Genomic DNA, 16056 nt, shown 5'->3' with positions numbered 1-16056 from the left:
TTGCCAAAAAAAGACTGAGGGACAGCTAATGTTCAAAGTGTAGAAGCACTCAAGGGTGGTGCTGACAAAACATAAAATCTCAATCCATTGCACATTCACTTCCTTTGCAGTTGTTGAGCCAGAGCTGAACTAACAATAGAAACATTTTTAGAACAAAAAGTCAAAGAGCAAATAGCTGCAAAATGACAGGATTACTTAGTATGTGTGCAAGATCTTCTAGCTGTCTCAAGAAGAAAAATATGAAGCTTTCTATTGTGATGTATCAGTTATTCTGGTGCCTGTTTTAGAGTAATAAAAAGTGACAAATGTGAATTAATAATTTTTTTCAAAGGTGCAAGTGAATGAAGTGAATTTTAGACCAGTTAATTCAACTTTGGTAGTTAGGAAACTGTAGAATTTGTAATCATATGCATAAGTATGACAAAATATTGAAGAACTAACATGACTCCCACAGAATCATAGAATTATTCAGGTTAGAAAAGACCATTATAATCAATGAATCCAACTGTTAACAGAGTAATATCAAGACCAGCACTAAACCATGTTCCTAAGTGCCACATCTACCCGTCTTTTAGTACTGACAGGGATAATGCCTCAACCACTTCCCTGGGCAGCCTTTTCCAGGGCTTAAAAACCCTTTTGGTGAAACTTTTCTTTCCTAATATCCTCTCTAAACCTCTCTTGGTGTAACTAGAGGTCTATTCCTCTTATCCTATTACTTGGGCAAAAAGACCAACTCCCACGTAGCTATAACATCAATTCAGCTAGTTGTAGAGTGATGAGGTTCCCTCTGAGTCTCCTTTTCTCCAGGTTAAACAAGCCCAGTGAGGTGTAGCCTCACCAGTGCTGAGTACCAGGGAAGGGACACTTACCTATTCCTGCTGGCCACACTATTTCTGACACAAGCCAGAATTCTGTTGGCATTCTTGGCCATGTGAACATACTGTTGACTCATATTCAGCCAACTGTTGACCAGCAGTCCCAGGTCTTTTATCTGCTGCTCAACTTTCCCTATGCTTTTCTCCAAACCTGTAGAATTTAATGGGGTTATATTGACACAAGTGGAGGACACAGCACTTGGGCTTGTAGAACCTTATACAGCTGGCCTTGGCCCATCAATCCAGCCTGTTCAGATCTCTCTGTAACACCTTCCTATCCTCAAGCAGATCAACACTCCCACCCTACTTAGTTTCATCTGTAGACATACTGAGGATGCGTTCAATCCCCTCATCCAGATCATTGATAAAGGGTTTAAACAGAACTGGCCTCAATACTGAGCCCTGGGTACCACCACTTGTGACTGGCTACCAACTAGATCTAACTCCTGTTCACCAAAACTCTTTGGGCATGGCCAGTTTTTAACCTAGCAAAGCTTACACCTAGCCAATTCACAAGCAGTCAGTCTTTCCAGAATGCTGTGGGAAATGATGTCAAAGACTTTTCTAAAGTCCACAGAGACAACATTCACAGCTGTTCCCTCATCCTCTAAGCAGGTCACCTTGTCATAGAAGGAGATCAAGTTAGTCAAGCAGGACCTGCCCTTCATAAATCCATGCTGACTGGGCCAGATCACCTGGCTGTCCTGTGCATGCCATGTGATGGCACTCAAGTTGTTCTGTTCCATAGCCTTTCCCAGCACTGAGGTCAGATTGAAAGGCCTGTAGTTGCCCAGATCCTCCCTCTGGCAGTTCTTGTAGATGGCCATCACATTTGCTAACCTTCAGTCAGCTGGGACCTCCATGGTTAGGCAAGATGGCTCATAAATGATGGAAATTATTTTAGTGAGCACTTCTGCCAGCTGCCTCAATACCATTGTGTGGATCCCATCTTTTGCTATTGGTTAGTGTGTATTTAAGTGGAGTAGGTGCTCACTGATAATTTCCTATTAGATTACAGGGCCTCCATTCTGCTCACCATCTCTCGTCTTCCAGCTTGGGTACTTGGTACCAGAGAGAGCTGGTGTTCCTATTAAAGACTGAAACAAAGAAGGCTTTAAGTAACTCAGCCTCTTCCTCATCCTTTGTCATTTTTTCCCTCCACATCCAAGGGAATACAAGGAATGAAGGACTTTTCTATATTTGGCATGATGGTCAATTAAGATTGCTATTCTTTGCCATTCAGGATAGAGATTTTGCAGTGATGTGGGATAGATTACTGAATATGTCACCTCCATGGTTAGTGCTGGTAAAAAAGTAAAACAAACACCGAGAAAGTAAAAGAGGAAAAGGAAACATTAGTGTGTTCCCATGGCAGACCATGCCTTTTTTGTTACATGGATTACAATGGCCTTTTTCTAAGTTCTTTGAATGATTGAAATGGGTGAATAGAGTAGAGTAGAGTAGAGTAGAGTAGAGTAGAGTAGAGTAGAGTAGAGTAGGACTTTTAGAATAGAATTAACCAGGTCGGAAGAGACCTTCAGGATCATCGCATCCAACCCATCATCCAACACCATCTAATCAACTAAACCATGGCACCAAGCACCCCATCAATTCTCCTCCTAAACACCCCCAATGATGGTGACTCCACCACCTCCCCAGGCAGCCCATTCCATTTGTAAGCTTATTTGCAGTTTGCAATCATTGATTATACTTTTTATAGTCACATGAATGCCTTGCTATTTACCACTGTACCTTCACAAAGACTCTAAAGAGATTATTATAGCTCTTAAAGTTTCTGGGGGTTGTTCTTTTTTTTTTTTTTATCTAAGAATTTTTCCATTTCTTTTTCAGGGGGAGTATCTCATTACTAGCCTGTCCTTGTCATCAGATTCATGTCAAACTTTCCCGTTTAAAATTTATTTATACGTGTTTGTTAGTTCTCAGCATACCAGCTGTAAACTAATTTTCTCTGCATCTTTGGTCTTACAATATATTACAAATTTATTTTTTGTAAAAAAAAAAAAAACCAGAATGAAAATACAATTTTGAATACCATTGTTAAGGTCTTCTGCAACAAATGTAGAAGTTTTATCCATCCTGACTTGAAGAAATAAGTTCTTTACTGTAAAGAATTATTTTCTTTTAAGTCAATCTTCTTCTATAATAACCTTTAGATAATGTCTTTAGTCCTGTGATGGTATTATCTTAACATTTTCCTGAAACTAGTGTTGATATCTGCTGCATTTTTATTGGTAAATGGTAGGATAGTTTGTCATCTGATAGCATATTACAGCAGAAGTTGGAGTGGAACATTTTCATCATTTCTTTTTGAAAATGTTGACAAACCCAATGCATTCCTGAAAATGTCATGATTTGTTTGATTCTCTTACATGGAAATTACTCCCTCAGATAAATTCCAAGAACTTTTTCTGAGAAAGGATTTTTAAAGAGGTCAAGGGTGATGGAAAGAATCTGGGTAGTTTCACATTCTAGTAAAATTTCTCGGATGCAGAAAAGTGTTGAAGTGAGAATTTGCCATGTAGTTTGTAAGTAGTCCCACACTGAAGTTGTAGCTCAGTTATAAACCTGTTACTATGAAAGATAAATAGGGATCCTCAACTTTCAGGCTTAGTCTCAGCTTGCAGGATTTTGTTTCTGGTGAGGAGATGGTAGCCATTGTGCTTCACAAATTACCTCGGGAGGAATCTCAATAATTCGGAAATCAGTGAAGAGCAGGGGATGCTAAGTGACATCTGTGCTGCAATATTTGGGTGTTGGGTTTGAAGTTAGGGTAATTACGAGTGTGGAGGCGAATTAGAAAAACAAACGTGTTTGTTAAGAGATTAGTTCAATCATCGTTAGTATGAGAGCTGGAGCATTAACAAAGGCTGCAGACTAGTTCAAACTGGTTTTCATAATCCCCACCCACCTAAGTTCTACCAAAAGCATTAATTTAAAAACATTGCATCATCAAGGGAAAAAAAAATACTCTCACTGGCTGATCAATGAACCCGAGAGCAGTGTGTTGTCACCTAGAAGTTCTTGTGACCTGATTAACCTTTTTGCTCTCTATGGCTGACCTCCATTCTTGCTGACCCCAGCCCTAGGAGTACCAAAATGCTCTGCTGCACTATAGAAAAAGACATCTGTGAAAATCATTCCAGGCTTTTCCTGGACCCCAAAGGTTGACTTTTGATGAAGGATCTTGCTGTGACTCATTTGGGAATGTGTCCCTCCAATATTCTTCAATAGGCTTTATTGGCCATTGTTCTCCAAGCTCATACAGGGAGTATAGAGTAGAGGCATGGTGTGCCAAGAGTTGAGAGTGGTTTGCGAGTGACTGTGGGAAATGTGAAGAAAGGCAAGAAAAGACTGTCAGAATGTAGTACATAAGAGCCAACCCTAGACAGGGTATTGCCTATATAAGAAGTTTTGGTCTGTTCTGAAATAGCCACAAATCCAACTTTCTGTTAAAGCTAACAAGTTTGAGATGCTTGGCTGATTACATGGAAAAGTGGCTTCTTGTCTGCATGTTGATCTAAAGCAGAATTTTTTAAAGCTATGCAGTGTTGGCCTGAATCTTATGCACCATAATTAAAAGTAGTGGCCAGGACAAAACCTAATTCTGCTCTAACTCAAAATAAAATTGAAACATGCCTTTCTACTATGTTTGTTCCCTGCTAGATAAACAATACATTTGTACCCCAATTTTCAACAGAGCTGCTCTGTATGAATAGAGAGACTGACAAGGAGTAATAATGTGAATTACCTCTGCTGCTTGCAAGATGACTTTCTGGGTTCTCTCTTTGAGCATTAGCCAAAATCCATATTGTGTGCTTAGACATCTGATCTTCTGACTCACCAATTAATGTCATTAATGTTTACTTCAATCCACTTTGATCAGCCTTATTTGATCAGCCTCATGATTAAAGGTAGGCATTCAATTCAGTATCACTCAGGAGTACAGAGGAAGTAAAGGAAGCAATTCAGATGAGATGGTCTCAGATAGCAGGGTCAGTGGGCCAAATGGGAAGGTGAAGAACTCTGTAATGAAAGCTTTCAAAATAATATTAGTTGCTTAAGTCTTGAATTACTCATTGGGATGGCTCTTGTTAACTATATTTTCGTGATGTATAGACACATATTTATTACAATTTTAAGTACCATACTGCTGTTGAAAACCCATAATTAATTGATTAATTTCTTTCTTTCTTTCTTTAATGGAAGAACATTATTAGGAAAGAAGGATGAGCCAGTAATTACACAGTATGGGGCTGTGGCTTGGAAGTTTCTGCTCCCCATCCCAACTCAGTCACAGGTTCACTTTCTATAAACTTAACTTCTTGTCTGCTTATAGCTATCCACTGAGGATGATCATCCTTCCTTTCTCTGTTTAAATGGTCAGAACAGAATTCAGGGGCCTTACCATAAGAAGACAGTATGATTTTAAAAGCACAACACTAGAGTGGCAGTAGATAAAGAGGTTCAGGTGAAATGATCCCTGCTGGTATTGTGCAAGCTTGTGTCAAATTAGAAGGTGATTTCTTATTATTTTTTTTTTTCCAATGAGCACAATGATCTTATCCTTCTCTATTTTCCTGAACAAGATTCCTGTGTTGTAGTAACTACCATTTTCTAGTCGTGAAACAAAAAATGAAATCTGGTAAAAGGGCTGGCCTGAGCAGTGTCATGTGGTGCATGCAAATTATTAATACTTGCAATTTATGTGTGCTTCATCACTCCTCCCCATGCTGTAGTTTACCTAGGTAGCTACCACCTCCTGGATGCAAATACTAAGCACACCAGGAAAGAAGACACTTTCTATAAAGTCTAGAGGACTTTTTACTGAAGCTAGCAGCTGAGGAACATTTCCAGCTTCACTATGAAGCTATATAAAGCTGCATCTTGCAGACCACATTTTTCAATTTGTTTCACTTACCAAGGAAACTATGGCATCTGGCTGATAAAAAACAATCCTGTCTTCATTACATTCAATAAAGAACTGGAGTGATGCTCATTATTTTCATGTCATCTTATCACAACAAGGAAGTTAGATATGTCACCTTTGTCTTCCATACGAGAAAACTGAAGCCCATCGGACAGTGCTCTATGTTCCCAAGGTCAGAGCTAAGCTGCTCAACAGAGCTAGCAATCTATCCTGAATCTTCAACCCAGTGATTCTCTCTTTTGGCTGTCCATCCCATCCTGAAGTCATTCAAGTATCCTGATCAGTGTTCGAACAATGGAAAATGTTGATGGAGAACTTCATAGCCATGAAGATGGCAACATGGTTATTTTGTCAGCTATCTTGGGGGTTAGAAGAAAAGAAAATAGAATGCATACTGTTCTTTCACAAGATCACTGCTGGAAATAATTCAGATCTGAAAATCTCAGAAAGCCATTTTGTTACAATATTAGTATAATAGAAATACTCAAGTGTAAAATTATTTTGGAGTTGTTATATACAGAAAGCTTCTAATTTCTAATGTTAGAACAACCAGCCTACTTTTCTAGTTCTTTCTCAGGAGAGTCCAAGTCTGCTATAGGCTCTGTGTCCTGTCTGCCAACCTAAAGATGAAGTAGGAGGTTTAGGTACTATTAGTGCACCACACATGTAACACACCTGCTACATTAGTAGGAAATTTGTAATTGGTATTGGATTTTCCAAACAAAAAAATGGTGATAAGTGTTAATTATTGGGTAGTAGCATTGACATAATTGTGCTTTTTTTTTAACTTCCAGTCCCTGCTTTCTACTTAGTTCATACTTATTATTAGTGATGCTAATTAAAATGAAAATCAATTCTGTGAAACACCCTCCCCCCCCTCCATGAGTGTTCTAGTCACTATATACAGATTGCATTTTATCCCAATGTAACTTTCCATTTCTAAATTTATAAATTTTAACTTCCTGGCAGGATGATGGAGGAGATTCTCCAATGAGTATTGAAAACATACCATGACCACTGTGTGCAGATCTAGCCATTTTTTCCTCATTATATATATCATCCAGACTAGAAGAACCATCGTTCACCAGACATGCATACATCAGTCTTAACAATTTCCCCTGCATTCTAATTGCCCAGTCCTCACCAAAGACTATTAAATAACTTCAAAACTATCAGGGGGGGAAGGGAATGCAATGTTCATCTCATTCCAAATTCCAGTTTCCTTCATATTGCTATGCCAATATGCTTGTGGACTATGCACTTCAAACTTAACAATCTTTGCATTACTTATAATACACCTATAGAGAGAGATAAAGAACTTTTTATACACATATTTGAAGCAACCTGTGTATCTATAATCCATAATCCCAGAACAATTATTGTGGTAGCTAAATTGACACAAACCTTATGATTTCTTGATTTGAAGTGTAAAAAGCGTAACAAAACCACTGAATATGTTGAATGATTCTGTTGTCATTGAATATAGCACATATTTAAGATATAGCAGTGATTTAAGATCTTTTTAAACCTGCTGCAGAATGTTTTGTTCAAAACAAAACAAATAGGTGAGAAGCTGTTTACAAGAAGTTGCACGAATATTATATGGGTCTCTTTCTTCTAAACAAGTTAATATGTGAGTTGGGGCGTGATAAAGACACTGACCTACATGAAGAACACAGCAGTAACACAGACTTGGGTAATGTAGACTTTGTCATGGTTTTAATTATCCAAAGGAATAAATCACATCTGTTTTGTTATTTCAGTATTCATGATTTTTATTCCTATTAAAAATTAGTAGAGAATGAAGATCTAGTTCAGTAGACGAATGATCAGTATGAATCTGGTTAATGTGGTTTCATGACATAGTTTTAGAGTGAATTGTGGTCAGCAGAGAGGTGGGACTGTAAATGGCTCATGGCAATGCGTGGTACACCCGACACGCATGCATCTGTTCATCATTACAGTTTCTAGCTCATGTAGCACCTCATTGCTGTAGCTATAATGAAATACTAGGTAAATGCCTTGTTAAAATATAGCTTAACATCATTAAAGCCAAAACAGTAATTACATGGTCTCACTAATGAAAAAGAAAACAAGAGGCTTATAAACATTTTGTAACACAGTTCATCTTTGACCACCATGACATATAATTTACCTAGGCTTTGATGAGTAAAATAATCTCTGTGTTTGTGACCTTTTACAGTTGGAATTAGAGGTAACAAGTAGAAAGGAAAGGGAAAAAAGAAACAAAGAGGGAAAACTAAGAAGGAGAGCATCAAGACTAGGTTTACCCATATTCTGTGTCCATGTTTATCTATGGTTATATTGACAAAATTACATGTGAGTAAACAAGTACAGAGGAAAAAGAATGCCCACAAATGGGGAAATGTATTTCATGTCAGCACTAATCATGGTCTTTATTGTTACTGGAAATACTTGATCCATTAGCATTTTATTCCTATTGAAAAATGTTAGCAGAAACAAATAGTGCTTTTCTCAATTCCACCAATTTATTTGTGTGAGAAAAAACAGGAGAAGAAGAAGTGAATGTGCACATGCTTGCTACTTGTATTGTCAGCTCCTGCCAGAGGTAGTAAATTGCATGCACGCAAAACTGAGACACTAAGGGGCCACATCAATCACAGCTGTAAACCCATCAGGATAACATGTCTATCCTCTCAATGACATGCAACTGCAATTAGACTGAGAAGGTACACCACGTAGTTCAGAGTTCATATTCAGGCTAAGGATCAGGAGAATCAGACTCTAACTCTGGTCAGACTCTGGAGGAGCAACGAGATGCTGTGATGTGTGACTGTCAAATCCATGGGTGCTTCAGCACATACAAAAAGTCTGACTTCTGGTGCCAGGAGCTGGAATTTGGTTCCAGTGGCTTCAGGCACAACCTCCTGGTTTCCAGCAGGGTCTTAATGACATAATATTTGTCTTAAGCTCCTCCACATGGTCACAGGCAACAAACAGAAAATCACAGCTATTATTCAAATGGCTGAAGATGTCAGCTCCATTGGCTGAATTGCAGAGATGATCCTCAGAAACTCTACTTCATCAATATTTGTTCTGTTTCCTCCTGATTTTTTTTTTTTCAGTTGGCTCTAATTTTTGTCACATCTGTTTAATGTTTAACAGCAGAAATTAGCAAAGATGATGTAGCAGTTTAAGGAACAGTGTGGAGAACAGCTGAATGTATCAGAGCTGCTGATTTTGTAAGTACTGCACATGCATTTTTTCTTAGAGACTTACAAATGTTGCTTTCTGCTGTCAGTGGAAATGTCATGTTAAGTTCATTTCATTTATCTGTGTGTGACTTGGTTGTGTGCAGATGCTGCAATGAATTATTTGTCAAGCAGACATGCAAGAGACCAGTGGGACCCACTGTTCTAGGGGAATATACTTAGTCTGAAATGAGAATAAAATAACCTTTGAAGTCATGGGGACTTATTAAGTAATTGTTAAAGCAGGATAATGATGAAATCAATTTTTATTGCTGGAAACAGCCTTCACAGTGACTCAAAATTAGCAGAATTCCACTAGTGACTAAATAACTTATAAACTCTTCTGATGACCATTGAATTGCTAAGGTTGGACTCTCTAATTAGGACCAGGGTGAATGCAGGGGGCAGGTGGAAAGCCACAAATTAAATTTCATTACTCCTTTTATTCCCATAAATGGTGAATTATTTTCTGAATTTCCAATTTGCATGTAAAAAGTACAGCCCAGATTTAGCCTTTCCAATTTTTTTCAGCTTTGAAATGGTTAAACACAAGCCCTATGAGGAGAGGCTGAGGGAGCTGGGGCTGCTTAGCCTGGAGAGGAGGAGACTCAGGGGTGACCTTATTGCTCGCTACAACTACCTGAAGGGGGGTTGTAAACAGGCAGAGGTTGGTCTCTTCTCCCAGGCAGTCAGCACCAGAACAAGAGGACACAGTCTGAGGCTGCGCCAGGGGAAGTTCAGGCTGGAGGTTAGGAGGAAGTTTTACACAGAGAGAGTGATTGCCCATTGGAATGGACTGCCCGGGGAGGTGGTGGAGTCGCCGTCACTGGAGGTGTTCAGGAGGAGACTTGACAGGGTGCTTGGTTACATGGGTTAGTTGATTAGGTGGTGTTGGGTGATAGGTTGGACGTGATGATCTTGAAGGTCTCTTCCAACCTGGTTTATTCCATTCTATTCTATTCTATTCTATTCTATTCTATTCTATTCTATTCTATTCTATTCTATTCTATTCTATTCTATTCTATTCTATTCTATTCTATTCTATTCTAAAAAAAATAATAAATAATCCATGGCTGAAATTTGAAATGATCTATTAAATGTGATTAATACACCTAAAGTGAACAGTATGTGGGGGAAAACTTGATGACAATATTCAGTGTTTTCCAGCTTCTGGTAGAAGTATTTCTTCAATATTTTTGTAGAAAGATGTGGTAGTGGGGAGAGGGTTTTTTTAAAATCATCTTTTATAGTAGATGTTAAAAACAAAGTCATGCCTAATATAAAACTGCTGCAGAAAACCCATAATGTGTGCATCAGAAATTCCTTGAAATGTAGGCTAAGATTTGTTTGGACACAGAAAGTGGTCACGGACAGACAATAGTTATTCTCTTTTTCATTAAATAAGCAATATCTCAAATGACTAGGGCAAGGCAATCTGTGGAACGTTAAACAGCAAGTGCTTTCAGAACACCCTCTGTACTAACAATTGCTTGTCTGCTGTGCATAAAGGTGGGTTGTTGGTTTTTCTGTTTTGTCTGAGAGGAAGTGGAGGAGTTCTGCCTAAAACAGATGCAAATAATTGAATCATTTTACCATCTAGGGCCATGCTCCATCTTTTGGGTTAAGGAAATGAAAATGTAGATGTATGTATCATACTCAGATCCTAGTAAACATGAGAACACACAGCTAGTGTGTATGGTTGCTACAAAACCAAGAAAAATCAGCATTCCAATAAAAAATACAGCAACCGGTTAATCACCAAGAATCCTGGAACTTAGGCTGCCATCAGAAATTCTATCTAAATCTTGCTTAAGTAATGGATACTGTCATCCTTCACATGTGGGAATGAATACTGGACCAAGAGAACTTCACCCTGACAGACATGGGAAAATGTATCGGCTGGAAACTGAAAGGAGCCATAAGAGTAGAAAAGTTCTAGAAATCTTTATTGCAGAAAATCTGTGAAAGCAAAACCCTTATTTTCATAGACAGGGAAGATAATGTCTCAACAGAGATTATAACAAACTTTGGCTCCATACATTCATTGCCAGTGAGAAGAATTGCCTTTTCAGAGCAGTTACAATGGAATATTGTGGTTTTATTATGCCTGAAATGATAATTTAGATTTTGATTGAATTTATTAATGACATCTGACACTCTGTCCATGGGAGCTTTAAATATCCTACCTATATTAGATCTTTAGAGCTGCAATATAATATTTATGTTAGCAAACTATTCATTATTTCTGTCAAACTCATCATTACCATCTGCTCATCTAATGATTGTTTATTTTGTGACAGAATAATTTCAAAAGAAGATGAAGTGTTTCCTGAGCTTGTGTTTACTCCTTGCTGTTCTTTGTGCTGTGACCCATTGCCACAACCAAGATGTTTGCCATGAAGTCCGTAACAGTAACCTACATGATGGAACAGAAAATTTGTTAAAATATAACTGCGACAAGCAAGGCTCTAACTATGCGGATTTTGCATTTAGATTTTACAAGCAAGCTGTATCAAATGAAGCTGATAAAAATGTTTTCTTTTCTCCCTTGAGCATCTCCACTGCATTTGCCATGCTGGCTGTTGGTGCTAAGTCAACCACTCTGTCTCAGATTTTTGAAGGACTGGGCTTTGACAACCTGTCCAAGACTCACATACATGATATACATGAAAGTTTTCATAAGGTTTTAGCAGTCATCAACTGCACTGATGTTAACACCACATTAAACATAGGGAATGCCCTTTTTACAGCTATTGAGTATGAACTACAGGAGACATTTTTACAAAACACCAGAAAATTTTATGATGCAGATTTTTTTTCTAGCAATTTTCATAAACCAGAAGAAGCTAAGAAGCAAATCAATACATATGTGGAAGAGAAGACAAAGGGGAAAATTCCTGAATTGATTGGTTATCTTGATCCAAGTACTGTGTTGGTTCTTGTTAACTACATTTATTTTAAAGGTAAGATTTTAGCATAATTTTCCAATATATTGTTTTGGTTTAAAAAATAAATACAATAAATTGTAGGGAACAGCTGGTGGTTTATTAGTGGACTGACTATTTAGAAAAGAGCCAAACTGTGCAGGACCTTCCAAGTAAAGCCTGGATCTGGTCAAAAGCAGCATATATCATTGTTGAGAAATACTGACTGCTTGATTTTGGCCCAGTTTACCTGAAAGCTGTAGATAGAAAAGTCCCACAGTAGTGGACCACCTCACAGACAGGGACCCACTGCATGCAATGTTACTGGTCTGAGAGCATCATGAAGAGGTTTCCAAGATCTCTATGCTGATTTTTTCTGCAAGTCAAACTGTGTGGACTGACATCCTTGCGCTTCCAGAGTGTCCAGTAGATATACTAGGCACACTGCATGAAAACATGGGACACAGCATTTGGAGGACCTGTGGTTCTGAAGCCCTACTTAAATGGATCCTTATTCTGCTGATTAATTCCTCACCAGGCTGAGTGCAGTCAGCTTGCATCACCTACTGCCTAACAAGAAAGGAATAACAAAGTCCTATGGTGCAATTCAAATGACACAAAAGGCACAAGTGATGCGAACACAGGGCTACAATAGAAGCAGGAATTAGTCCATGGATCCTCATTAACCTTTGGTTGTTTTTCAGAAAGGCAGGACTTACACTAACTATGCTGAACATACTGCACAGATAAAATGCTTCCTTGTGTGTTGTACAGAAGGTTGAAGTAATTTAGTGATCCTCTCCTCCAAAAAAATCCCTCCAGCATTCTCACATTTAAGTTGGTCTGATTTATATCAGCTATTTTTTTATGACCTTTTATGACCACATGTTTGAACATAATATCTTCTGTTTCCCCCCATTAGCTGCGTGGGAAAAATCTTTTGATCCTTCACGTACGTATGAGGACGATTTTTTTGTGAGCACAAATACATCTGTTAGAGTCAGCATGATGCAAAGTGATAGTTCCTATGAAAGTTACTACGACGAGGATCTCTCTTGTGAGGTGGTAGAGCTGCCTTACCAGGGCACTGCACGAGCATTGCTGATTCTGCCTGATGATGGAAAGATGAAGCAAGTGGAAGATGCTCTCTCCAAGGAAACTGTTTGTAAATGGGATAAAAATCTTGAGACCAGGTAACTGTAGTTAGATGGATTACTATATTTCAGGATGTATCATTATTTTTACTAGACAGCCTCCCCCTGAGTATAATGTCCCAATTAGGGACTCTCAAGAGGAGTCAGAGCAGAGAATAATCAACTAAGGAATTGTGGGCTCTTTGACTTGACAGAAGGGAGCACAACATTCTAACTACTGCCTCAAGACTTGTTTGACTACTTTTTGGCTACCATACATCTTGGATTTTATCCTCCATTTCCCTTCTAGACTTTCCACAGTTGGTCTGCTTACTCTGTTGCCCTCTAACCCCAAACTCTACTGGCTGTGTATGTGGCACTGGGATGAAAGAATGACAGTGAAGAAGTTAGTTTCTTTTTTCCAAAATCAAAGAGAGAATGCTGGTACAAGAAGATGGTGCTTCTCTTTAGATGTTGAAATTTCTCAGGGAATACAAATTCTACCATCAAACAAATTAGCACTCAAAATAATGTCACTCAAAAAATGTCACTGAATTGCATAATAGCCAGCTTGCTGGGTGAAACAAGGCTGCAATGCTTCACCCCTGCTTTCTTTTCTTTGATCAACAGATCATTACATCTGCAGTTACCAAAGACTTCTATTAGTGGGTCTTATGATGTTAAAAAACTGTTCAAGGAAATGGGCATTACCGAAGTATTCTCTAGCCATGCTGATCTGTCTGGAATTAGTGCCAGCCGTAATCTTCAGATTTCACAAGTAAGTGAACAGACAGAGCTGGTGATGGGTTGATGTTTGGTTATGCTGACCAATTATATGTAGTGTTTTTAAAGACTTGCTTTCCCTCCTCGTCTTACTGGTTACAAGTAAAACTCACAATGACATGCAGGGGCCTGCTTAGTAATTGTTCTTTTCTACAGAGAGGGTCTGCTGTACCAACCACATCCTATTATTAGCATTCAAATACTAATCTTTCATTAGCCTTGGAATAACAGAGAAAGTGTTGCTAACGGAAGTTCAAACTATCTAGTGCATGGACCATTATTACTCCCCTCTACTCAGCATTGGTAAGGCTGCATTTAGAGTGTGTCCATTTTTATTTTTGCCAATCCTCATTCTTTCCTGACATGTAAAACACCCTTGTAGACGGTTGGAGTTTAGTCCACTGGATTTTGCCACACCTTTCTTCTCCAAAATATTCCATAAGAAAAGAGTTTATCTCCTGCTTGCTGTCCCCTATATATAAATCACAATGTTTGCTCCTTTCTTTGCAGGCAATTCACAAGGCCCTGTTGGAAGTTGATGAGGCTGGAACTACAGCTGCAGGAGCCACAGCCATGATCTTAAACAGAGTTTTCCATCATACTGTTACCATCAAATTCAACAAGCCCTTCATTATCTTGATTTCTGACAAAGAAACCAGCACAATACTTTTCATGGGGAAGATTGTTGATCCCACTAAGAAGTAATTGCTGACTTACTGGACATACTGGTATTAGATATGTGTTTGCACATGTGGGTCATTTAGTACTACTAACTACTCTCTGATTGAGGAATATTAAGAAGTAAATGAGGAATTTCCCTAACAGCAACTGACTGTTTTTAAATGTAACACTTTCCCAAGTTGGGTAATTTCAATTATTAATACATTTTCCAAATTTTCCTAGGAAGATAATCTTTTTGTAAAGCCTGCTTTTATTCCTACAAGTGAATTCTCTCTGCAGTTTTCTCCAGACTACTTTCATTTCTGTATTATTCACCAAAAGTTTTATCCCAGCAGGTAACAAATCCCTTGCTATTCAATCACGCCTTCTCCAGGACTTGTTGATGATCAATATTTACCTGAGCTGGTCCCTATAGAGACCTTTCTTACTTACATAGCTCTTTGCTGCCTAGGCCATTGTAGGTTTTCTTCAGCCAGTTTTTCTTTCTCACATCTTACAGCTCATTGCCTAGAACATCTTTAAAAAAGCATGGACAAAAAATAAAAAAAAAAACCTCTGAGACAATGGGCATTGAGAGACAGTGAATTTAGGCATAAACTGTCAAAGACTTGTCATCTGATGTCATCCATTAATTATTGCTATGACTGGTGAATAAAATAAATACTGTTATTCAAAATCCATCATTTAAGGACTGACTCCAGTGTCCTGGTATCACACTATAAATCAAGTCAACAGAACTTTCAGTCATTCTCAGTAACACAGCAGCATTTCTGTAAAATGTGTTATGGAGGCTTTTAAATGAGTCAAACCTTTTTCATATGGAGATGGCAATTATTTGCATTCTCTCCTTATATGCCTACTTCAGTAATACCTGTTTGCAAGGGACTGAGCACAAATACTCTCTTGCTGCTGCCAGCCTGTAAATAATCCAGGAACCACAATGGAGCACTGGGGTACAGTGCTCAGCCTTAGTGAACTCTACAGCAAAGCCCTTACTGCACAGCTGCTCTCTCAAGGAAAGGCTGACACCTGCTTCGATAGCTGATCTCTCACCACACTACTTTGACTCGTGCCATTGCATATTCACCTTGAATAATTTTTTTGCAAGCATAGTTTACTTCTCTCTGGCAATATGAACACGCAAGGCTCACTTCTACAGCAGTCCTGGCTATGTGCTGTGAGCAATGAGAAGGAGATGCAAACACCAAACGAACAAACAAACTCACTACCCTGGACATTTTTCTGGCCCTCTGATTTGTGCTCTCAAACTTGGTCTACTCTGTACAGAAGTGTTTTATTGAGACCCATCAGTAATTGCAGTATGGTGTACAGAAGGCTATGTTTCTCACTCAGGAGACTTGGACACCACTGCTTTGTATTAGTCTCTTTGCTCCAAGCAGTAAGAACTCAGTGAAAGCCTCGAGGTATTCCTTCTGCTGAGGCAAGATGCCTTCATTCAGTGGACTAGGAGATATT

The 16056-nt window shown here is 38.6% G+C and overlaps 1 protein-coding gene across 1 annotated transcript; it reads left to right on the top strand.

Moving 5' to 3' along the window:
- Window positions 1–8948: 8948 nt before the first annotated feature.
- Window positions 8949–15268, top strand: LOC137446351 (plasma serine protease inhibitor-like). The gene is made up of 5 exons (XM_068148842.1): window positions 8949–9050; window positions 11360–12022; window positions 12906–13176; window positions 13747–13894; window positions 14410–15268. The coding sequence occupies exons 2-5, from the start codon at window positions 11377–11379 to the stop codon at window positions 14602–14604; spliced, it is 1260 nt and encodes a 419-aa protein (XP_068004943.1). The 5' UTR covers window positions 8949–9050; window positions 11360–11376; the 3' UTR covers window positions 14605–15268.
- Window positions 15269–16056: the final 788 nt, after the last annotated feature.

The sequence above is a fragment of the Melanerpes formicivorus genome, unplaced genomic scaffold, assembly GCF_026170545.1.
Source record: "Melanerpes formicivorus ecotype bairdi unplaced genomic scaffold, bMelFor1.0.p_v2 SCAF_17, whole genome shotgun sequence".
Classification (NCBI taxonomy): Eukaryota; Metazoa; Chordata; class Aves; order Piciformes; family Picidae; genus Melanerpes; species Melanerpes formicivorus.
This window is presented reverse-complemented; position numbering and strand designations above follow the sequence as displayed.